The sequence below is a fragment of the Zootoca vivipara genome, chromosome 7, assembly GCF_963506605.1.
Source record: "Zootoca vivipara chromosome 7, rZooViv1.1, whole genome shotgun sequence".
Lineage (NCBI taxonomy): Eukaryota > Metazoa > Chordata > Lepidosauria > Squamata > Lacertidae > Zootoca > Zootoca vivipara.
Window position 1 is genome coordinate 20,217,798 of NC_083282.1, and position 23,618 is coordinate 20,241,415.

At 42.7% G+C, this 23,618-nt stretch overlaps 2 protein-coding genes across 3 annotated transcripts in view; both read right to left on the reverse strand.

The window, feature by feature from the left end:
* Nucleotides 1-7,535, reverse strand: LOC132591129 (sericin-1-like). Of its 2 annotated transcripts, none has more exons than XM_060276712.1 (10): nucleotides 6,970-7,535; nucleotides 6,494-6,541; nucleotides 6,347-6,394; nucleotides 5,747-5,791; nucleotides 5,207-5,248; nucleotides 4,310-4,342; nucleotides 3,172-3,246; nucleotides 1,723-1,764; nucleotides 952-1,032; nucleotides 1-215 (listed from the first exon to the last, which is right to left on the reverse strand). In XM_060276712.1, exons 1-9 carry the CDS (start codon nucleotides 7,114-7,116, stop codon nucleotides 994-996), a joined length of 519 nt encoding a protein of 172 aa, XP_060132695.1. In that variant the 5' UTR covers nucleotides 7,117-7,535; the 3' UTR covers nucleotides 1-215; nucleotides 952-993. The 2 variants fall into 2 exon arrangements, with proteins under 2 accessions (XP_060132695.1, XP_034979017.2); XM_035123126.2 differs by having other exon boundaries at nucleotides 991-1,032; nucleotides 6,970-7,523.
* The window catches only part of LOC118088917 (uncharacterized), a 22,926-nt gene continuing 6,783 nt past the window's right edge, over nucleotides 7,476-23,618 (reverse strand). Inside the window, exons 3-19 of the mRNA XM_035123125.2 lie at nucleotides 22,877-23,013; nucleotides 21,545-21,636; nucleotides 20,504-20,876; nucleotides 18,856-18,888; nucleotides 16,983-17,021; nucleotides 16,263-16,304; nucleotides 15,230-15,277; nucleotides 14,600-14,641; nucleotides 14,167-14,205; nucleotides 13,907-13,930; nucleotides 13,372-13,410; nucleotides 12,198-12,218; nucleotides 9,642-9,677; nucleotides 9,260-9,313; nucleotides 8,924-8,953; nucleotides 8,360-8,395; nucleotides 7,476-7,640 (exon numbers count right to left, since the gene is read on the reverse strand). Coding sequence (XP_034979016.2) covers nucleotides 7,476-7,640; nucleotides 8,360-8,395; nucleotides 8,924-8,953; nucleotides 9,260-9,313; nucleotides 9,642-9,677; nucleotides 12,198-12,218; nucleotides 13,372-13,410; nucleotides 13,907-13,930; nucleotides 14,167-14,205; nucleotides 14,600-14,641; nucleotides 15,230-15,277; nucleotides 16,263-16,304; nucleotides 16,983-17,021; nucleotides 18,856-18,888; nucleotides 20,504-20,876; nucleotides 21,545-21,636; nucleotides 22,877-23,013 — 1,250 coding nt within the window. The remainder of the gene's footprint in view (nucleotides 7,641-8,359; nucleotides 8,396-8,923; nucleotides 8,954-9,259; nucleotides 9,314-9,641; nucleotides 9,678-12,197; nucleotides 12,219-13,371; nucleotides 13,411-13,906; nucleotides 13,931-14,166; nucleotides 14,206-14,599; nucleotides 14,642-15,229; nucleotides 15,278-16,262; nucleotides 16,305-16,982; nucleotides 17,022-18,855; nucleotides 18,889-20,503; nucleotides 20,877-21,544; nucleotides 21,637-22,876; nucleotides 23,014-23,618) is intronic.

Sequence of the window (23,618 nt, forward strand, 5' to 3'; positions counted from 1 at the left end):
TTTTAAGGAAAAAGTTGTTTTTATTTCACTTCACGACTCCTGGTTTTGACTTGTGAAAACATGAACACTTCTGTTCTGCAGCATGAGGTGTCAGGGAGGCAACGCAGACAGGTAATTTTGCAATGTATTTGAACTCTGAGAAATTCCAGTTGCTCTCGTGACTATTGAATTATATTCTTCCTCTCCAGACCGGTTTTCTGTTTCAACATATATTGCTAAAACACATAAATACAACCATGTCATTCTGTAGTTCTTTCACTTAAAGTTGTTGTTGTTATTATAATTATAATTATTATTATTTATTAACCTATAGCAGGATTCTTAAAAAGAAAAAGACAACCTACATATCCCCTACTGCTTAAAATCTTTCCTGGTAACATTTTACTAACAATCCAACTTTCTTTGCATGGAAGACACAGCTAATGATCTAATCTTGAGATCATTTATGTGAACCAAGGCCTCAGTTTTAGCTGTTGTTGGCATCTGCCTGTCTCGGGAGACAATGCTAAATACTTCCATCTCATATTAAGAGCAATGGGCAAAATACAAGTTGCCTATCTATCTGCCAATTCATTTAAATTTGACATTATGCATCAATTGCATCAGGAGCTGAACAGTGTGAATTTGTTTATCATGAGTACAATGTGGTTATTGTTTATTGGAATTGTCAAGGTAAAATGAAAACATTGCCACCTGCAATCTCATTCAGGACTCCATTTACTATGAGGCATATTCTTAGGTTAAGTGAAAGTTTGTTCACTTTCTAGAGCCTCATGTGCCGTGTAACAAATTTAAGTCCCATGCATATAATCTTCCGGTGCCCCTTCCTTTATATGGTTCCCTTAGGTTTGGGGAAGCTTCCCTGGGATCGCACACAAAATCAATCAAATGCAACCCATAATACAAATGTCTTGGCAATATTCAAAGAGTAGATATAAAAGACTATCATACTTTGAGATTCATCTTTGTATAATAAGAGCTGATATTTACCACTCAGCATCTATTTCTGTTGTTGGAAGAAGTATCTATCCCCTGAGAGAGAGAAATACAAAATCAGAAATTCCTTTGCCAAGTGTGAATTATGTAAGTTCACCCTTAAATGTGCATGAAACTGAATTCCTCTCATACGCATAGTTCTTACGCCGTTGTCCATACAAGACTACAAGCATATATACAACTCATCCCTTGCATTGTCAAACTGATCTCCCTCCTCTGCTTGTTCCCTCTAATCCCCCTCCCTTCTGTGTCTCTTGTATTATTATTATTATTATTATTATTATTATTATTATTATTATTATTTATATACTGCCTTTCATCCAAAGATCCCAGGGTGGTTCAGAACAGAAAATTAGGTTAGCAAGCCTGAGGACAAGGCTCACGTTTGTTTGTTTGTTTGTTTGTTTGTTTGTTTGTTTGCTTGCTTGCTTGCTACTGAAGTGGGCCACTTTGGCAGACAATGTTTGTTGGAAAAGCAGGATAAAGATATAAGAAAGCAAACAATTGATGAACATTCTTGGATTGTCTTGAAGAAGTAACAGGACCGAGGCACTAACTGACTCTCATCACTTCTGAAATTGGTCTTAAGAAAAACTTGGTTGCTGACAAGAGCATTAGAGGGACAGAATCTCTCATATACCTATACCTATACCTATACCTAATCTATATGAATAAAACAGTGTCAGGTAGCAAATCATAATAAAACTTAAGAGAAAGGGAACATACCGGAGGACAAGCGTTGGGTTTGCCTTGAGATTGTGAGCCACCCTAAAGAAGACAAGCGGAGTGGGGAGGGGAGGAAAACACAATAAAATAGTTATTGTCAGTTGAATTTGTGCAGTCAAGCGGAGTCCCCCAGTACCCCAGGCAGCCCCCGAGCGGAATAACAACACCAGACTATGGGATTAAAATCGGCCACAACTTTATTAAGGGCTCAGGCATTGGGCGTTTATCCTTCCCAGTCCCCAGCCAGGGATCCGGGTAATTTCAGGGTTATCCAGCATACGGTATGTGGGGGTTGGGCTAGCTCTCGAGAACGTATGTTCAAGCAGATAGCCCGCCCCCCTTTTTCGCCACCGCTGGAAGGGGGAGGGCAATGACAACCTCTGGGTGTATGGTCAATGCCTCCCCCCTAGACCCCTTTACAGGAACCCTGGTATCGCCGCCGCAATTCGGGCGGGGGCACCTCCCCCACGCCCCCCCATTTTGGTAAATGACTAAAGGATTCCGCCCAAGGCCTGCAACCGCCAAAGTTGTGATGAATTGCTATGGGAAAGGTGAAACCTGCCAATGCAGGGAAATTCCTTTCTGGCCCTTCAACAGTGGCCTTGTCATAGCAGCACCTGCGTGCCTGTTCGCCTGCGGAAGAAAAAGGTTAACCTGTAATGTAAGCATTAATTTTGGGAGTGGAGGGTGGGAAAGCTCTGGAGCCGTCGGCTGCTTCCCAGGTATGTCTCTCCTTCTGCTGTGTGCACTGTATGGTTACCTCCTCCTACATGGCCAATCCCCCTGGCAACACCTCCCCCAGCTGGATTGGACGGCAGGCTGTGTGAGCGGAGACCACAGGTATCCAGCCCGGGAAGGTGGTGCCAGCCTCCGAACTGCTGAGTGCTGTCCTGGGGATCCCCTGGGGCTGTGCTTGACCGCGCAAAATGCTCACCCCTTTTATATGGGGAACGGTCATTCAGAAATCTAGTGCTTAGAATCTTTTGGGGGCACTCAAAATAAGGGGAGATTATTTTGGCTCACAGGCATTTAAAAGAAAATTTAGAAATGTGTGGAAACCCAGGGCACAAACGGCCAAAATGTTTTCTTGCACGAGCAAACTCCATTGAAAAGAATGGGAGATGTGCAACAGTGCAATGGAGTTTGTGAAGGAAAACTTTCTAGTGAGTTGATGCCCTATGTTGTCTCCGCACCAATGGGCGTTTTCTGATCATGCATTATATTCTGATCCCAATGAAACTGTCCAAAGATCTGCACGCCATCTGTTTCTGGCATAGGTCCCCTGTCCCCTTCCAGTATTCTGCCAGCACATTTGCAGCCATGTTTAGCATTTGTGCACTTCCTTATGGGCGTTTTCAGATCCTTTCTCCCAGTTAAAGTGCCTGAAAATCAATGCATCATCCATTCACCGTACGTGGGGAAGAAACAGCTAAAGGAAACAACCCCTACCTGGCCATAGGTGCTTTGTGAAGAAGAAGACGATGAATAAGATGAGGAGGAGGACGAGGAGGACGATGCTTGGCCCTGTAAAGCAGCACAAAATCAATAAGCACACACAAATGCTACCATCTTCTCTTATTTGAGTGGGAAATGCATTATAATTTCTATGATATGCATGCACATGCAGGGCCGTCTCAAGCATGTTGGGCGCCCTGGCGCCGTGGTGCGGAGATTGCTCTGGCGCCCCCGCCCTGGTGGGTGGGCCCAGTACGCAGCACGGCTTCCACACAGTGTCCCCCTGGCGCCCCGCACCACCCAGCCTACCCCTAGAGCTCGCCCTGTGCACATGAAAGCTCATACCAATGACACACTTAGTTGGTCTCTAAGGTGCTACTGGAAGGAATTTTTTTATTCTATGATGGAGGTAGAGTTGCAAATGCTGTTGGCTGCTCAAGAGATTGCTTGTTTGAAATTCTAAATAATGCACCACACTATTTCTGCATATTCTATTTTGTGGCCTTTCCCCAAAACTCTGGGGAATTTGCCACACCAAAACATGTTTTGGCTTCTTCTCTTCTTAGATTCCGATCACTTGAGCAGCCTTCAACTTGCTTCCCCAATGTTTATTGCTGTCTAGAGGGACACTATTGTGCAACAGCATAGCAAGAACAGTGGGGAAAGAGGGAACCCAGAACATTTATACCATGAAAAGTTGTAGGATTTCAGCAGAACATGTACCAGTTGGAAACAAAACAGCATGTCTGCCCCAAAACATTGGCAGGTGCGAACAGTATTCAAAGCAGAATCATTTAAAGCTAACCCGATACCATCAGATACCATTGAGTGTATCTTCAGATACCATTGAGTGTATCTGAAGAAGTGTGCATGCACACGAAAGCTCATACCAAAATAAAAACTTAGTTGGTCTTTAAGGTGCTACTGAAGGAATTTTTTTATTTTGCTTCGACTCAGACCAACACGGCTACCTACCTGTAACCGATACCATCAGTTGCACAAAGCATCATGAATGCACTAAAACAAGGTCATCTTCAGGAGCTTTTATCCATTATATTAGCATTTAGTTAGACCCCAAAACTAGATGTTCTATTGACATATGTCTTTTACGTGAATAGAATGGAAATCTTACCTGGTTGCAGGGATTGCCGTCATATGTAATCCCCTGTTTAAAATGAATGTTTATTCTTGTTATTGCTAGGTTTGCATTTTTTAAAAGCATTTATCATTTTTTAAAGTTCCTTAAAGTCCTGGATTATGGATCTGAGCACATCTGTACTTAAAACCAGCACCACTATGTATGTAGACACATGGCTCAAGTGCCCTTCTCTCCCTCCCTCCCTCCCTCCCTCCCCACCTCTCTCCCTCTCTTCCATAGAAAGCAGAGAGAGAAAGTATTTCAGTGATACATTCAATACACAGTGGTACCTCGGTTTTCGATCATCTTAGAAGTCTAAAGTTTCGGTTTTTGAACGCCGAAAACCCAGAAGTAAATGCTTCCATTTTTTAACGTGCCTTGGAAGTCAAACGGCTCCCGCTGAGTCCGCCCCCCCAATTTTCTCTATTAAGTTTGCAGAGCGCCCTTTGCACCTCAGTTTTTGAATGTTTTGGAACTTCAATGGTCCTCCGGAACAGATTACGTCCAAAAAGTGAGGTACCACTGTATATGAAACACAGGGCAAGAATCACACTCATTCTCATATTGGTGACATGTAGACAAAGCCTCAAAGGGGATGTTGCCATGCCGGTTATTGCTGAAGGATAAAGATTAAGATAATAGCACTTCCTTCCATGGAAAAGCAATTCTACCTCAGCATTGGTCCAATAATAATTTATAGCTAAAGATCGGCTGTGTGTAGATATTTGTATATTACCAATTCTAGTACTGTTTGCTATCAGAAGTAACAAGGAATTGCAGAGCTTCCGTATTGTATACTTTTATCTTTTGCTCCTTCTCAACAAATTGTTCTATTGTAAGACAACCGATACTGAGACTCATTCCAAAATATTGTCAAATTAAAGAATATACCTTGCCACAGGGACTGCCACCGGTTGAATAAGATCCACCCTGCTTTAAAAGCAAAGAAATAAAAAATGTACTATTGCCTTCACAGTAATATATTTTCTACACACATTCCCTCTGTTTGTGTTTTGTTTGCTGTTGTTTTCTTGCAAATTTCTTGCAGTTTATAATTGTTTTAACACTCTTTCCCAGAATTTTTTTTATTAAAAAACAACAACACTTCAAAACAATAAAATACAGCAACCATTCATGTTAGGCCTAAGATAAAGCGACTGGCCCAGACTCATCCAGCCAGCGTCTTGGGCTAAGCAAGGTTTTAAATCAGATTTCACAGCTCTGAGCCCAAAACTCTTTAAACCACTACACAACCTGGATAGCTCAGTTGGTTAGAGCATGGTGCTGATAATGCCAAGGTTGCAAAGTTCGATCCCCGTATAGGACAGCTGCAAATTCCTGCATTGCAGGGAGTTGAACTAGATAATCCTCAGGGCTCCTTCCAACTGTACAATTCTATGATTTCCGTGATTTCACATGCATATATTATACCTGTTTGCCGGAGGAGCTGCTGCCCTGTGAGCTTGAAGACTGTCCCTGTGAAGAAAAGCAGGCAATGACCATTAAGGATCTTGTGCAGGAGGGCTAGCACAGGCCAATTTCTTTGCCCAATTCCTACAGAGCCGGGGTTGGCAAAGCAGCTTACATCGAGCAGGTCACCTGCCCTTATTGTACGGCCACCCCCCAGCAGCTCATTCTGATGTCCAGGGAGAAAAATTTACCAAGGGCCCAGGATGGGATATAGGTAGTGGTTCCTTGGAAGACACTTTCCCCATAAATTTCAGGAGACATAGAGTATCTCCATGCTGTTAACTTCTCCTTCCTTCCGATATCATTGCTTCTGAGCTACAGATGTTGTGTTGTATGGCTTGTGTCTTCTGCCCCCTCCCCAATAGACTCTACTGTCTACCAAGGAACCACCACCTCCACTTCTTTTGGAGGAGGAGGCCTACAAGGTCATCCAACCATCTGAGAGACTCCAGTCCAGATTTGTGAGGCGTTTTCCTTCTCCCAGATGGGCTACCTTCACAGGTTGATGAGCCCCATCTGCCCCTCACATTTGATATGATGTATATATGTGTTTGTATGTACCTGTATGTTAACCGAGCTACCGCCCTGTGATCCTGAAGGCTGACCGCCCTGTGAAGAAAAACAAGACATCAACCTTGCTGCTGCGAGTCAATATTTTTGAGAGAAAGTCAACATTTTCTATAAAGTGTATAATATATATGTATATACCTGTATGCTAACAGAGCTACCACCCTGTGATCCTGAAGGCCGACCCTCCTGTGAAGAAAAACAAGACATCAACCACGCTATTGTTAGCCAATCTTTTTGCCTCCCCTTCGAATGTGGCCCTCAGAAGTTTGGGCTACATTAAAATCCAGCCCTCAGCTTTAAAGAGGTAGCTAGCACACACAAAACCGCTGTCCCTATGTGTCTGAAATTTGGCAGCACTGATATCTTCAGAAGGAGCTACTCAGCTTAAAAGATTCACACAAGTCTGATTAAAACTGAAGCATTTATTTTCCTCCTCATAGGCGATGGATCAGTCAACCAAGGTTCAGAAAACAAGGTAAGACAACCCTCCACCAAGGATCTGTGAGGGAGTAAAATTTCAGTACATGCCACCGAGCTAACACTACCCAGATCAACAAAGCAGGTGCCAAGGGTTGTGTGTGTGTGTATTTTCTTTGCATAACCCTAATAGTTACCTGGATGGTAACACGGACCGTTTCTGATGAACCACCCTGAGGTTTCGAACCCTGTAGAGAAAGAATGATGAGGGTTATTTTAGATGCTTTCCTATAAAAACCATACACAAAATTATTATTCCAGTTCAGGTCACACAACTCTATCATGTCTTAAGAGGACATTCCAGCCAGGAAGCTAGGATCTTGGTGTCTCTCCAACAAGAACGGAACAGCAACAGGACATTCCAGACCCAGATACAACTGAGATCAATGTCACTTAGGGATTGGCTACACTTCCACTGCAGTCCTAACCATGCCTACTCAGAAGTAAACGCCTCTGAATTTGATGAGGCTTGCTCCCTGGAAAACGGGGTTAGGATTGGAGCCTTACCTGAGAGTTAATCCCATCAAATTAAATGGGACTCTGCTCTACAGAATTGCACTGTGGAAAGAATTTATTATTGGGTATGCAATGAACCACTGTTGGCACCTGCCATAGAAAGGAAGACCCAATTCATTCTGGGGCATTAGCAGCCTTCTGCTTGCTTGTCCCTATTAGCCATACTATTGCCAACCAATGAAAGAGTGGCATTATCAGGAAAGTAGCCAACATTTAAATAGAACGGTGAATGTGTATATCTATATACCTGTGTGCCAAAGGAGCTGGTACTCTGCGAGTTTGAAAGCTGGTTCTGTTACAAAGAAAAACAGACATTAACATGCTATTCTTGACCAAACTTTTTGGCAGTTAGAATTTTATTTCGGAAAAGCAAGCAAGATTTTATTTAAACCTTACTGCTATATAATGAAATCAGATGTCCTTGATAAAAATAGGCAATCCAAAATGGAAACATTTATTTTAGAGTAGGGATAGGAGAGAAATTCAAAAAAGTTCGCATTTAAAAGCAAATTTATCAAATTCACGTTTTCCTGAACAGTAGGAGAACCAAAACACAGCTGTGTTTCAAAATCTGCAATTAACCAAATTTTGAAATGCAGTTCTCTAACCCAACAGTGTTTACAAAAATGCATATATGATGGGAGTACGCATAAATATGAAAATATTTTACAAAATATATAATATATAAAAATGTATTGGGGGAAATGTATTTGTTAAAACATGTACATTAGTCAAAGGTGCATATGAGAATGTGTTTCTGAGGAGAAATTTGCTCTAAAATTCTGCTGAATTTTCAAGAGGAATTTTTTTTAAAAAAGATAAATTGCAATTTGCTGCAGAAATGTGTAGAACTAAATTTAAGGTGGGGGAAATGAGCAAATAAGAGTATCAAAATTGACAGCACTTTCCAGCCCTACTTCAGAGTTTAGTTAAGAAATGGGGGGAGGGGGAGCGAGCGAACTATGAACATCATCCAGTCAAATCCAAGGTAAGTGGAACAGAGGTGCCTACCTGATTACAAATCTTGATGTTATAGGAAGATGAAGTCTGTAAAAGAGTAAAGGAATTACTTCATTGAGAAACAAGTTATCTGAACACAACCTTTAAGACATGAAAACAACAAATGTGTCTAGATCCTGTGCTGTTACAAAAGCTCCCATTTTGGGGCTCTGGAGGTGGTATGTTGCTTTCACAAACATGCTGCTGCTACTCTAAAGGTGGGGAGTGAATTTGCCACAATCCTCCTTCCCTGTAAAATGGCCTCAAGTGGATTGTCCCAGGGGAGGCTAGAGGGTTGGCACATATATTGCCATTATGACTACCGGTAGTAGCCAGTAACCTTTCCCTCAATTTCCCATAATCCCACAATTCCCTCAATTAAACCCCATTTTGGTAACCATCGCACCATCTGTGGCAAATTCCATAGTTCGACTATGTGCTCTATGAAAAATTCCATAGTTCGACTATGTGCTCTATGAAAAATTCCCAGGCCATTGCATAAGCACACCACGTAGGGGGGGGAAATAGTAATAAAATATAACGATGAACGAGTTATGGTGGAGACGAATCACTCACCTTATCACAAGCCGGACTACCTTTCCCACCCTGTGAAAACAAAATCAAGAAATCAGGGAGCTGGCTGCTTATGTGCCTGTTTCAATGCAACATACTTCACATTTATAGTATATTCCTATTTCTCCTCTTCAAGACATTGGCTAGTAGATGGAGCCAAGAACTGCGGCCCCCTTTTCAACCCAGCCACCCCACTGCATTTTGGTGAAGCTTCTGTTCTAAGACACAGAAGTAAAACAGAAATAAGTTTAAAACAAGGACTGACTTACTACAACACCCATAACTGGGAAAATTCATTTCCCCCATGCCAAATTTGCTTTGTCACTGAGCAATAGTTACCTCCTGTACAGTAATACGAACAGTTTCCGATGAACCACCTTGAGGTCTGGAACCCTGTAGAGAAAGAAGGATGAGGGTGGGACGAGTTACAAAAGGGGTTGTGTTTTAAAAAATTTAAAATGATACAGAGTGACTTCCAAGTAGTAAAATCATCCAAATTACAGTAAAATATGAAAACTTAAAAGAAATCATGCAGCGACTGTGGCACTGTAGAATTATCCTGTAAAAGAGCTTTACAGTTGTTTCGCCAAAAAAACCTGTTTGCCCATCATCACAGAAAGGAGTTGATAAGATCAAAAGGAGAAATGTACATTTCATAAAACAGTGTTGTCGATAACACAAACACAGCAGCATTGGGACGGGATGAAGAAAGACTTCTTACCTGGGAATAGATTATTCCACCAGCGTTAGCAATTTTCTGAAAGAAAATTGGAACCATTTAATTTGGCTACGATGCAGCTAGTGGAAAAGGCAGCAAAGCATATGAGCAAATAATCTGAACCCTTGTCTACTCCTGGTCATCTATAGCCGTGGTTTTTAAACTGTGTTCCAGAGAACCTTAGAGAAGGAAGCTAGATGAGAATCTGCTAAGAGAGCTCCAAGTTCCTTGCAGTGGATCGGCAAGGATTCCCACTCCCAATTGTTTTTAAAAAGTAATCATGAAAATGCTTTTTATTATTCTTCATTAGGCTGCTAATATGAAGGATGATGGAAAGCTGTGGGGTGGATGGGTGGAGGGGACGGGACCAGGATCTGGATTGTTCTGTGACAGGATCACGAGTGTCGTTCTGCTGTTAAAAACAAACTTCTGGGCATGTGATCAGAGGCAAAGCATAGGAAGCTGCCTTATATTGAACCAATCCATTGGTCCATCCAGCCCGGACTGGCAGCAGCTTTCCGGGGTTCCAGCCTTAGCTGGAGTTGTTTGGGAGTGAAACTGGGACCTTCGGCATGATTGTAGGTTTGAGCCCCATATTGGGCAAAAGATTCCTGCATTGCAGGGGGTTGTACTAGATGACTCTCGGGGTCCCTTCAGACTCTACAGTTCTACGATTCTATGTTCCAAAGCAGACAATCTGCACCTGGGCTGCTGCCTTTCCCTAAAAGCACCCTGTTCCTTCTATGCTAACACTAGGTAGACTGTCAGGGACCGTGCTGAGGAGGGCTGCACTGAGGAGGAATGGTGAGAGCCTCCCCCTCCCCCTGTTCCGGATCCAGATCCTGAATCTTCCCAGGAGCAGGAGGACATTATAGATTTGGAACAGTGGTTTGCAGAGGGGCCTAGTTCAGAAGGTAGAAGCTGGGAAATACTGGATGGGGAACAGCTAGGAGAAGAAACACTGGAAGAGAGAGGGTTAACAGATTCACAGTCTCTAGACAGCATTCTTCCTCTCAGCCCAAGGTCGAGAAGAGCTCAGAAAGTGGCAGAACAGAAAGCACAGAGGGTACAAGCTCAGAGTACAAGATGTAGGAGTGACATAGGGATGGAAGGGTGTGTGATCCTTAATTGGGAGCACCACCATTTCTAGGAGATGTGTTCTTTGTTCTCTCGCTGTGATTATTAAAGTTTCTAACTGGTAAGAAGACTCATTTTCCTCTGTTCTGCTTATCAACAGCCATGGGGGGAGGAAGCCAATTCCCTGAAGCCTGACATAGACACTATTTTGCACCACAGCCACAAGGCTGTGTTGGGTGTGTTCCAGACAGCACTTACAGCTCATTCAGAGCAATGGCGATGCCTCATAGACTTGTCCAGCAACCTGCAGGAACTCTGTGAACCTAAAACACTTCCCCAAAACTTCTCATTAATGCAGAGGTCCCTTGGCAGGCAAGTCTTTATGGAAATGATTCCTTGAAGCTAGAAATGTTTGTAAGCTCCTGTCCACAGAAACAACTCACAACACAGAAAATATTACTGACTACAGCGGTAAGGCACTTTTCCAGAGAAACTGAATACTTATAGAGCTCATCTCAGCTGATGAAAAGGAAGCTGCGGGTTATGCAGTTAAACTGGGTTGGGAGGTAGGCAGCATAAGATTTGTTCTCATACATCATGCGAAAGGCTGGACTAGATGAATCCCAAGCCGGAATTAAGATTGCCGGAAGAAATATCAACAACCTCAGATATGCAGATGACACAACCTTGATGGCAGAAAGTGAGGAGGAATTAAAGAACCTTTTAATGAGGGTGAAAGAGGAGAGCGCAAAATATGGTCTGAAGCTCAACATCAAAAAAACCAAGATCATGGCCACTGGTCCCATCACCTCCTGGCAAATAGAAGGGGAAGAAATGGAGGCAGTGAGAGATTTTACTTTCTCGGGCTCCTTGATCACTGCAGATGGTGACAGCAGTCACGAAATTAAAAGACGCCTGCTTCTTGGGAGAAAAGCAATGACAAACCTAAACAGCATCTTAAAAAGCAGAGACATCACCTTGCCGACAAAGGTCCGTATAGTTAAAGCTATGGTTTTCCCAGTAGCAATGTATGGAAGTGAGAGCTGGACCACAAAGAAGGCTGATCGCCGAAGAATTGATGCTTTTGAATTATGGTGCTGGAGGAGACTCTTGAGAGTCCCATGGACTGCAAGAAGATCAAACCTATCCATTCTTAAGGAAATCAGCCCTGAGTGCTCCCTGGAAGGACAGATCGTGAAGCTGAGGCTCCAATACTTTGGCCACCTCATGAGAAGAGAAGAATCCTTGGAAAAGACCTTGATGTTGGGAAAGATGGAGGGCACTAGGAGAAGGGGACGACAGAGGACGAGATGGTTGGACAGTGTTCTCGAAGCTACGAACATGAGTTTGACCAAACTGCGGGAGGCAGTGCAAGACAGGAGTGCCTGGCGTGCTATGGTCCATGGGGTCACGAAGAGTCGGACACGACTAAACGACTAAACAACAACAACAATGTCTATTCAAAGGAGATGTTTTGCTTACCGATGGATAAGTAGAATCACGCTATTAGGAAATGGAAAAACAAAGAGACACAGTGGTGTTATTCACTTGCAAAAGGGTTCCTTACAGAAAAGATCAAGGATGAAAAATTAAACGAAAGCATGACATGCAACCTCAATATAGGTTCCTTTTATTGTGCCAACTCTGTAGAAATAACTTGATGCCCAAGCACTTAACCCTCCTGCTGCCTGTGACCAATGCCCCTACTATCTGTCCTTAAGATGTTTTCCCCCCTTCAGATTTAAGTAGGAATGGGAGAGAAATTAGATATAGTTTTAATTTTATTGAAGGAGTACCTAATTTGTACTTCTGGAACCAATATGCAAACTGAGACATAGCTATCCTTTGAAATGTGCAGGTCTCTGAATTTTGCAATGCAGTTCAGCCAATGTGTACAGCAATGCAAATATTAGGGCAGAAGAGTACCTAAAAATGGATGTGAAATTGGCATACAAAATGCATTGTATTAGGGAAAACAGCTTCAAAAATGTGTGTATTAGCGGAAACTGCATGCAAAAAAAGTGTTTGTTTTTAATAATTCACATAAAAATCCTGATCAATTTTGATGGGGATTTCTTTACTTGAAAAACTACAAACTGGTGTGGAAATGCAAAGAACTGACTTGAAATATGAGAAACTGAGATAAATGGAAATGGACAGATTCACTCATCCGTAGATCTGATACCAAAATTAAGCTAGCTTGGAGAAAAGTTCAGGGTAGGAGTGAGTCAGGAGAGTCAAATAGCAGATGGGGGAAGTGTTTGGCTCTCTTTCCTCACACACCCGTTTTGTTCAGCACAGCTGAGAATAAATTAGAGAAGGGGAACCAAGTGTAGATGACCAGGTGTCAAGAGCCTCAAACTGCCATGAACTAATAGGACTAATGGTCAGTTGTAGTCCTATAACATCTGGGGAGCCCCAGGTGTCCCCATTATTAGCTGATGGACCCTAACTTCTACTAGGTCAGGGCTTTTTGATTTGTGATACACAGTTCTGTTTTGAGATCGTTTTTAATCCAGTTTTTTAAAGGTTACCTTAACTGAACATTATTTGCATTTTTATTGTAACCTGCTTAGAGATTTTAATTACATTAAACGGTACAATTTAAATCAAACAAACAAACAAACAAACAAACACAGCATAGAATAGTGTTTACCTCAGGTGGGAAAGGTTTGCTCTCTGGGTAGGTCACAACCTGTTAATAAGGAAAAAAGTAGTGTATTTTTTTATTAAGTGTTCGTGGTTTACCCTGCTTTTAGAACAAAGAAACAAAAAAAGGTCTTTAAAATACTCAGAAAGAGAGGAGATGTAGCACTGCTGATTCACATTCCAAATACTAATGGCATACAGCTAGGAGGTTCAGGAAATAATCTCCCCTCCTATTTCCCAGTTTTAATTTTCTTGCAAGAAGATCTGGCATTTTCCCCAAAAGAAGGTATTTTGTGGGCAATGATAGCACTTTGCTATTACCAATGTTAAGAGTACCAAGAGGTTCTTTTGTAGATTTCAAGAGGCTAAAAGGGATGGACAAACCATAGGGGCTGAACACACAATCTCTTAAAGAAAAGACTACTATAACAGGTCTCCTCACAGCAAAACGTGTATAAAACTTTGGCTGAAAGCAAGGATCAATCAACGTTTGCCAGCCTTAAAAAATTTATTGGAAAGGAAGAAAAAAACCACCTACATACCTTTACTTTGCTGGTGGAAACCGACTGTAAGATATAGAATATAAATGTTTGTTAAAATCCCTTGAAATACCATGCATCATCAACTCATCAACAAAGCAGTTTTGCACCAGAAGATCCTGAGCATGGTTTGCTCTGTGTCAAGATTGCAACTCAGCACACATCCTGGTGCAATCTACTTTTCGAAGGTGTAAATTGAGTCGTTAAACTTCGGAGAAAGTTTATACTTGTAAAATAAATAATTATGTGGAAAGCGTTCTTACCTGGCCATATGAAGACTGACTGCCGGAAGCAGCTGCATTCTGTAAACAAACCAAAACTCCCTTAATTTCCTGAATGGTATGATTTAACCAGAGGCATACTTTGGGAAAGAAAATTATTAGCTCTATAACTGGGTGCTTAGTGGTGGAAGGCTGGTCCAGGAGCTAAATTTATTAGGGCAGCCTTTAGAGTACAAGAAAATGTAGAAATAAGGCTAAAATTCGGTATAAATCCTAGGAATTCTGGATAGCAGACCACCCTGTTGGACTGGTAAGAAATGAGAACCTCTTCAAGCAGCCTTTCAGCTAAAAGGGGGAGCCTACCCTTGATATATAGACAGTATTGAATGAAATTGATCAATAGGCTACCAATGGTAGCTTTGTTCAGCAGGGAACAGGAATAAAACACAAAATAAAGAGGCATAGCAGTACTTACATCTCTGCAGCCAAATTTGTTGTACACGCTTGCAACTCCTCCCTGTGAGCAAAAGAAAAACCAGTTGTCTATTTTTTTTGCTGGTCAGCAGGCACGTCAGTGCACATGGATATGGTACAATTGTGACTATATCGTTCAGGTGGATAGATCAAACTGGAGAGATCAAAGCACACAGAGAGGGGCAGGGCCAGATTTAGGTTTGATGAGGTCCTAAGCTACTGAAGGTAATGGGGCCCTTTATATGTCCAGCTGTCCTTGGTCAACAACAAATTGTTGCTGTTTTTTTGTGTTGAATATATGCTATATAGTAATTTATGGACCATTGGTCCATACACAACACAAAACACTGTTGCTGTATGTAGGCTTTATTTTTATTTATTTATCTTATATTTTGGAAATGTACATCCAGGTTTTTCCCCTTTAATTTTTTTTGGGGGCCCCAAGAGAGTGCTATAGCTTGTTTAGCTTATACGTTAATCCGGCGCTGGATAGGGGCAGCTATAGAATGGGATAATCTCTTCTTTTGCAGTAACACAGACTCATTCATCGCATCCTCGAGTACAACTTGTGTTATGCAACATTTACATTGGGGCGAAATTCTAGAATCAATAGGACAGAGTGTATACTTACCCCGCCACAGCCACTTCCACTGCTGCTTCCTTCTTTGACCACTATGACCTGGAAAGAAAAAAATGATGCCAGTCATTTCTGAGCCTGAGATTGGGGCGGCGGCACTGCATCCTGCTGCACAGTACAATGGGACCTCGAGTTACAAACGCCTCAGGTTACAAACGCTTCAGGTTACAAACTCTGCTAACCTGGAAGAGTTATCTCAAGTTGAGAACTTTACCTCAGGATGAGAACAGAAATTGCGTGGCGGCAGCGGGAGGCCTCATTAGCTAAAGTGGTACCTCAGGTTAAGAACAGTTTCAGGTTAAGAACGGACCTCCGGAAAGAATTAAGTTCATAACTAGAGGTACCACTGTATACAAAACTTTGAAGCGTTCACTGGCTTAACTGCTGTGTGGAAGCTCCTAACAGCTGCACTGTTTTGTGGATTGTTGCTCATGCATGCAAGTTTCTCCCAGTGTCCACATGGCACTGACCTCATCAAAGTGCAATCCCACAATTCCCCGCCCCACCCCCAGCATTTAATTTTGATTTGCTGTTTCCACTGTACTTTTTCATTTAATTTCTCAGATTCCCTGCAGAAGCAGCAAATCTGGTTTAAATGGGGAGATACTATGGGAAGGCATTTTGATGAGAATTTATTTCATGTGGATTGTGCAAAAAATCTCCATGCATGAGCAGCACCAAGGATGTTAGGAGAAGCAACGCGGCGCTTCTCCTTCGTAAATTTGTCCCCTCCCCAGGACTGCTTGGATTGGAACAGCTGTGATGGGACTAACACTACTTGTGGCTACTGTGTAGTCCAGGCATCCCAAACTGCGGCCCTCCAGATGTTTTGGCCTACAACTCCCATGATCCCTAGCTAACAGGACCAGTGGTTGGGGAGGATGGGAATTGTAGCCCAAAACATCTGGAGGGCCAGAGTTTGGGGGTGCCTGGTGTAGTCTGTAGGTGAGGTGTAACATGTAGTTTGGCTCTAAGCAAGTCCTGAGAAGAAACAGAAAATTAACGGCAAGGAAAAAACAGCAATTACCTTGGCTTGGCTGCCACCGCTCTGCGATGATCCTTGTGTACTCTGAAAATGAATCAGGAATTTAAGATTATGACGAGGGAATAAATGAGGGAATTTAAGAATATGACAAGGGAATAAATACAACCCAAACCTTTAATATTTAAAGATCAAAAAAGCAAAAAGAATTATTTCATTATAAGCAGAGCTGCTCTGAAATTCATTTCAGTGGACCCTTTGACTGTGCTCAAATGCAGCACAGGTTGGTTTAATTTTTAAGATATGGGAGAAGAGTTAAAAAGCCTTTGTGGAATCTTTGGCAAGTGATCTGTTTGAGCAGGCATCGAGAACAAAAAATGAAAGAAGTGAAAATTCCTCTCTCTGTTTTTTGGGTTGAAACAGGGAGAGAGAAAGTGGGAGAAAATGGAGGAGTGTGCCTTTGGGGGTAAAGTCAAACTGTTGGAGGGTTACAACTGTAGAGAACAATATGGGAGAGACATGTTTCATTGCATCTAGGGCAGATGAAGAGGTACAGTTGTACTGATGAGATACACCAAGAGCGCAGACAGAAGACACACTAATAGGGCTGGATAATTTTATGCAGCAGAATGAGCCTGACACTTCAAACTTACCCAAATAAAAAGCCTGTCTGAACCTGCAGTGTTTATGTGCAGAAGGATTCTTTTAAAAATTATGACAAATGTGTATATAATTGTCATGTCTTGTAGGGGAAGTAAAGCTTACCTTGACACAACCACCACTGCTTGACTGTACTGCTCCAGCCTGAGAAAAAATAAGATTTTGTTTTGTTTTTTAAAGAACTTTGGATTCTATACAATGCTGCAATTCCAGTTATGCAGCAGACTCTTGTTTACGCAATGAAACACCCCACTTCTCTCCTTGTAGCCTCCAGCAGGCTAGTCTAGGGGAGTGCTACTCCCCACTTCAGTATCTGTTGCCTGAGGCATTTGTCTCATTTTGCCTAATGGTAGGGCAAAGATTCATTCTTCTGTTGAAGATTCATTCCCCGTGTCTGCTGTCATGGGATTGTTGTTTATCACATGGTGGTGTATGTTTTCATTCCACAGTGGGAAGTGACGAAGACAGGGTGTTTGTGTTACTGTGTTTCCTGAAGTGGGACTATTGTCTTTTGTTCTTTCTCTTTGCTGCCTTATGCTAGAGAGAGAGGGAGCCATGTTGCAGTGCTCTGTGTGTGTTTATATGCAAATAAAAGTAGATTAGCCAAAATGTTGAGTTACTGAGTTCTGTTATGCAACTGCGCAAACTCTGTGGATCCATAAGTGTGCTGATGTTTCTTGGCATCAGTCGCTGTGATGTTCGGGCTGAAGAAAGTTTTTGAAGCTCCCAAATGATCAACCAGGAAGGAGGAAACATGCCAGCCGGGCATGTGTCTCTGTCAGGGTCCTACTCGAGAGTAGGAGATCCTAACACAGCCCAGGGGTAACATTGAAAGGGACTCTGTGCCTTCCTTATGCATTTCAAGTACTATAATGGTCACAGCAGTGCAATGAAGCAATGTTCTCAACCCACTCATTTTACTTAACAGTCAAACTGCATTATAACCTTCTGCCAAGTACAAATACTTCTCTTTCATAGTATAATTGGGTGGACTTGTTCACACCAGGTAAATAAAAGAGTCAATTAACTCAAGCATAAACATTTCAGGAGTACAATGCAGGTACATGCTGCTTTGTTTTATGAAATGGTACTGGTTGGCATCCGTCTGTCTCAGGAGACAAAGGAGGATGAAGGAGTATGCCTTTGGGGGTGAGGTCAAGCTGTTGGATGGTTGCAGCTCCTGGTGTGGCTATAGAGACTGTTATGTACTGAGCTGAATCCTAGAACAATAGGATTCAGAATCAGCGGGAGCTACCCAATCCAACGCCAGGTGGAAGTGAATCCGCAACCTGATTGGCCTGCTGGAGCAGCCAATCAGGCGGCTGGCAGAAGTGAATCTGCTACCTGATTGGCCTGTAGGAGCAGCCAATCAGGCTGCAGGCAAAAGTCAATCCACAATATAATTGGCCCACAGGTGTAGCCCTGAAGTAGCCAATCACGCAAGGCCCATTGTGTAAATAATGTATATAAGCAGATGGTTTTGGGAAAAGAGCCATTCGTCTTCTCTTCTCCTCCTTGATGACTATGAGCTGAATAAAGAGCATGAAATTCACTCTTGACTCCGAGTATATTTCAGAGACCAATGTGGGAGAGACATGTTTTGTTGCAGCTGGGGCAGATGAAGGTGTCCTGTTGTGCTGCTGCACACCTGATGGACGTACCCCAGTTATGGAACAGTCTTCCCAGAGAGTTTCGCCTTGTGCCACCCTTTTTAGCCCTTTCTGTTTATCCAAATGTTTTAAATAACTTAAGTAGCTGGTTCTCTCAGTTTTTAAATGTTGTGCTTCAACTTTGGGGTTGTGGAGAATTTTGTTTTCTTGTTGATTTTCATTAAATGGCAAGATTTTATTTTACCTTCTATTTCCATTGCGTTTATACTTATTTCAGTCGCAGTTAGTAAATATATAAGCACACAATTAAAAAGAAGACCTCGTTGACAGTGAGGGAAACGCTGAGGATTTTTTTTTTAAGTTCTTACCTCGCCACAGTTTACATTCACTGTCAGAACAGACTGAAAAGAAAACAGAAAAGTGTTACTGCTTTGTAAAGTAGGGACTGTACCTACCGGTAATAATATGTTGCAAAGCCATGAAGGAATACCTGGTGGTTCTGTAAGGACGGATCCGCGTACAGCAATTCCACCATGATTACTGCTATTAGCCCTTCATTTTAGCAGCATTTGAAATCTCCAGCATCAATTGACAATTCTTCATGCATCACCAGTCGCTTGCCAACCCAGACAATCGCCCACCAATGGGAAACAAACTAATACTGCAATCACTAGCTAGCTGCTGACTACTGGAGTAGGAATACCATCACCACAGGGATGCCAGTGAAGATTCCTGTGACATATTCCATTATGTATGTATGTATGTATGTATGTATGTATGTATGTATGTATCTATCCGAGGTGTTTTTTATCCCACTCGTAAATCCACCTAGAACATAATGGTGGGTCATATTCACAACATTCATAATCAAGTGTTTGAAAAACATGCACTTGTTCATGGGCGTAGGCAGGGGGGGGGCAGGAGGGGGCAGCTGCCCCCCCCTAGAAGCAAAAAAATTAATGTATTTTACAGACCATAACCAGCACAAGTATTCAAGAAAGCAGAACGATGCATATGGTATGGTAATATATCAATAGAATCGTAGAATTGTAGTCGGAAGGGACCACAAGGGTCATCTAGTCCAACCCGCTGCAATGCAGGATTTTTTTTCCTAAGGTGGGGCTTGAACCATGGTTGAAATATTATGCTGATATGCAGCAACGCCTCGGAGCTGTCGGAGCTGCGGCCATGCCTTGCCCCGCCCTCGCCCGCCCTTCCACCCCCTCTCGCCTGCCCGACCCTCCTGTCCTCTTGCTGCAGAGTTCCAGCATCACAGCGTCATCCAGAGACACCCACAAATATGAGTTATCTCTCTATTTCTTCCTTCCTTCCCTCCCTCTTCCATCCTTAATAAAATACGGGGGGGGGGCAGATAAGCCCCACATAGAAAGCCCATCAACATGGGGGGATGACTCTTTCAAATACGGTATTTACCAGTAATTGGGGGGGGCACCTAGGCCTCTAGGAGTTGGATGCTATGCCTAGGAGTAGGACAATTCAAGAAAGCAGAATGATGCATATGCTATGGTAATATATCAATAGAATCATAGAATTGTAGTCGGAAGGGACCACAAGGGTCATCTAGTCCAACCCCCTGCAATGCAGGATTTTTTTCCTAAGGTGGGGCTTGAACCATGGTTGAAATATTATGCTGATATGCAGCAACGCCTCGGAGCCGTCGTGGCTGCGGCCGTGTCTTGCCTCGCCCTCGCCCGCCCTGCCACCCCCTCTCGCCTGCCCGACCCTCCCGTCCTCTCCAGCCAAGCAGGGTAGCCGCCAACGCTACCAGCCCCAGAAGCACAAGGTGGCCGCTGCTGCCACCGCCACGATGTCATCAGGACCGTTGGCCCTTTAGCCCCGCCCACTTTGTGGCCCCTCCCCTTCTGTGCCTTGGCCCCGCCCCTGAACGACCATGGCTTGCCCCCCCTAGTTTTGATCCTGGCTACGCCCCTGCACTTGTTCTGTTCAGTTGAATTACGCCCCTCCTTTGGTTTGTAGTAAGTATTTCACAAATACCTTCCTCCTGCTCCTTTCTGTGGCATTTTCTGTTCTGGAGTCTGGCGTCGTCTCAGAATAAACAGGTATCTCGTTGTCATAAACTGCCTCAGTGTCACCAAGGAGGGTGTTGAAATCAAAATCGTCATGGTACTCCTCAGAATCATCGGTAACATCAGAAGCCATTGATGCCACAGATTCACTGGCTGGGTCTGAGCTATTGGCTGCCATTGAAACATTGATGGGTTTGTAATCACTGATGGGTTTGGACTCATTGATGGGTTTGGAATCATTGATGGGTTTGGAGATAATAGCCACTTCTGAAAATCTGGGTGAGAGAGTTTTGCTATGAACGCCAACCCAATAGGTATCATAATCTTGAAGAAAAGTAGCCCTGAGAGGGGGGGGAAACACAAAAGAAATCATCACTATTTCTAGCGCCGAGGCTTTTCTCTAACGAGATACAGTATATAATATCATTTCTATTATATATAAGATTTTCTCTCAGGGGAATTTGCATTATACTTTTCAGTCCAGAATTATCTATTTCTCCAGCTACTCTGGGTGGGTTACAGCATATATAAAAACATAGTAAGACATCACTATGTATTACACTGAGGTCCAGCATCGAGGGCCTTCTGGCAGTTCCCTCACTGCGAGATGTGAGGTTACAGGGAACCAGGCAGAGGGCCTTCTCTGTAGTGGTGCCTGTCCTGTGGAATCCCCTTCCATCAGATGTTGGGAGCCGCCCAGAGTAATAATAAATAATACATTTTTTTATTATTTATCATAATCATAATCAAAAATTTAAAAACTCCTGATACAGGGCTGTCTTCAGATGTCTTCTAAAAGTCAGATAGATGTTTATTTACTTGACATCTGATGGGAGGGTGTTCCACAGGGAGGGTGCCACTACCAAGAAGGTAGTACACCTACCTGCATAAACATTTGTGATTTCCAAATATATGGAAACACATGCAACGCTAATATATTTTGTTCCTTTTTAAAAGAAGAACTAAAGTCCCCTGATAAATATTACATAGCAGGAAACCCACAACTTACATAAGGCGAATCTTATTCGTGCCCTGAGGAGCAACCCAGGTCGTTGTGACTTTGCGTTTTACGCTGGGATTCGTGTGACTTACTGCTGAATTCTGAAAGGAGAAGGCAAATGAAACAGAATCCAGACACACAAGTAAAATAAAAAAGCAATATTTGAGGCAAATTGTTCCTCATGCTATAATTGAAACGAGATCACTAATTAAGGCTGCAGTCCTATAGCTACTGTACTTACCCAAGATTGGGAGTAACCCCACTGAACTCAAAAGGACTTATTTCTGAGCCAGTGTGTGTAGAATTGTGTTCTAAAAGTTCAATCCTATCCATGTCTATTCAAAAGTACGTCCCATTAAGTTCAGTGGGGCTTACTCCCAGGAAAGCACTGACACAGGATTACAGCCTAGGCTACCCTTACAGTTGAATGACCTTTCGACCGCATTTAAATCTGAAAACATGAAATTGGTTTTCACACTTTGCAATTTGGCTTCTAGTGCCGATATTAACCCAAAGTTTCATAAAATTTTGGCTGTGAGTTTTTATCTATTTAAGAAGGTGTTTCCAGAATGTTCCCTAATTGCAAGCCACCTGTAGGATAGCACCAGGTACTGACCACTAAATGTCAGATGCCAGCAAACATTGACTGCTATCGCACTTCAGCTACCAGATACAGTACCATCAAAATCAATGTATGCACAATGCCACCATTAAATATCAAATATGTGCCGGATATTCAGTTTCCAAGAATATTTGCCATTAAAATCCACATAGGAAAATTTTGAGAAGCAAATTTATCCCAGCTCTATAAACACTTGTGTCCTTGGCAGATGCCCCGGCGGAGAACCACCTTGCCTATCACAAATAGTTTGGTTATGAAAAGGGAAGAAGACAGATACCGTATTTTTCCACCTATAGATCGCCCCTATGTATAAGACCCCCCCTATTTTGGGAGACTCAATTTTAAGAAAACAAGGGGAGATGGCCCAAAGTTGTTCAGCCTGTCCCCCCCAGTCAGCTGTGGGCAGGAAACACCCTCCCACCAGATCGCTCCCTGCTTGCTGCGGCATCGGGGGAAGCCGCGCTCCAGCCAACCGGATGGCTGGCGGCTCCCTGCTTCTCTCCCCACCCCTTGCCACTATCTGTGTATTGGATAACCCCAGTTTTTGACATGATTTTTGAGTCCAAAAACCTCATCCAATACATGGAAAAATACGGTACATCTTCACTGTTTAAAAAGAAAAGGAAGAAACAAAGCAATGATACATTCTGTTATGAGGCTAATGAATACCACTCTGGCACCATCAAGAAAGCCACTTTTCATGGCAAATGAACACATACCGACATGTTGGCACATGGGTAGCCTTGCGTATTTGGATCCTTGATGCGAAATATGCCAACGGGAACATTGCCACCAATTTCCCGAGCCTGTACCATAAATGCTGTAAATCCAGCTGGCGACGTTCCTTCTAGAGTCACTGGGGGAAACAGATAAATTTAATAGAATGACTTTTAACAGAGTTAAACTATGCATCAGAATTTCCCCCTTTGATCGCTTGGGTCTTTCATTTTTGCAGAGCAGGTTTGTCTCAATCAGAAAGTTTACTGGCTAAGGGATTGCAGCATTTAGAAAGCCAGGACGATTTACATCCATGGCAGTGAATAGCAATAGCCTCTGAATAGTTTCAGGAATCAGATATGTTCTCATCTCCAGTGTGTCTTCTGTGAGTTCATTACATCAAAGAAACACCCCTCTCATGAACAGACCATGTGCATCGGCATTTATTTCCATTTCCATTTCCAGTTTGAGTTTAAATACCCAGGAAGAATATCAAATTCTCTGCTCATTAACTCCTCCTGTTTTTTTTCTGCACTGTGCAATTACAGCATATAACTAGACTCCACCACAGAATCCTGAAATATATTTTGCTACATAACCTAACTTCAAAGAACAAAACGGTACAATAATCTAGCTGTAGCACCTTCCTAATTAAGGAAGTCCCCGATCCAGTAAATTTTTGTCTAATATGGTGCATTTTCACTAACATATGCTCTAATACATGATTTTTCGACACATTACTTA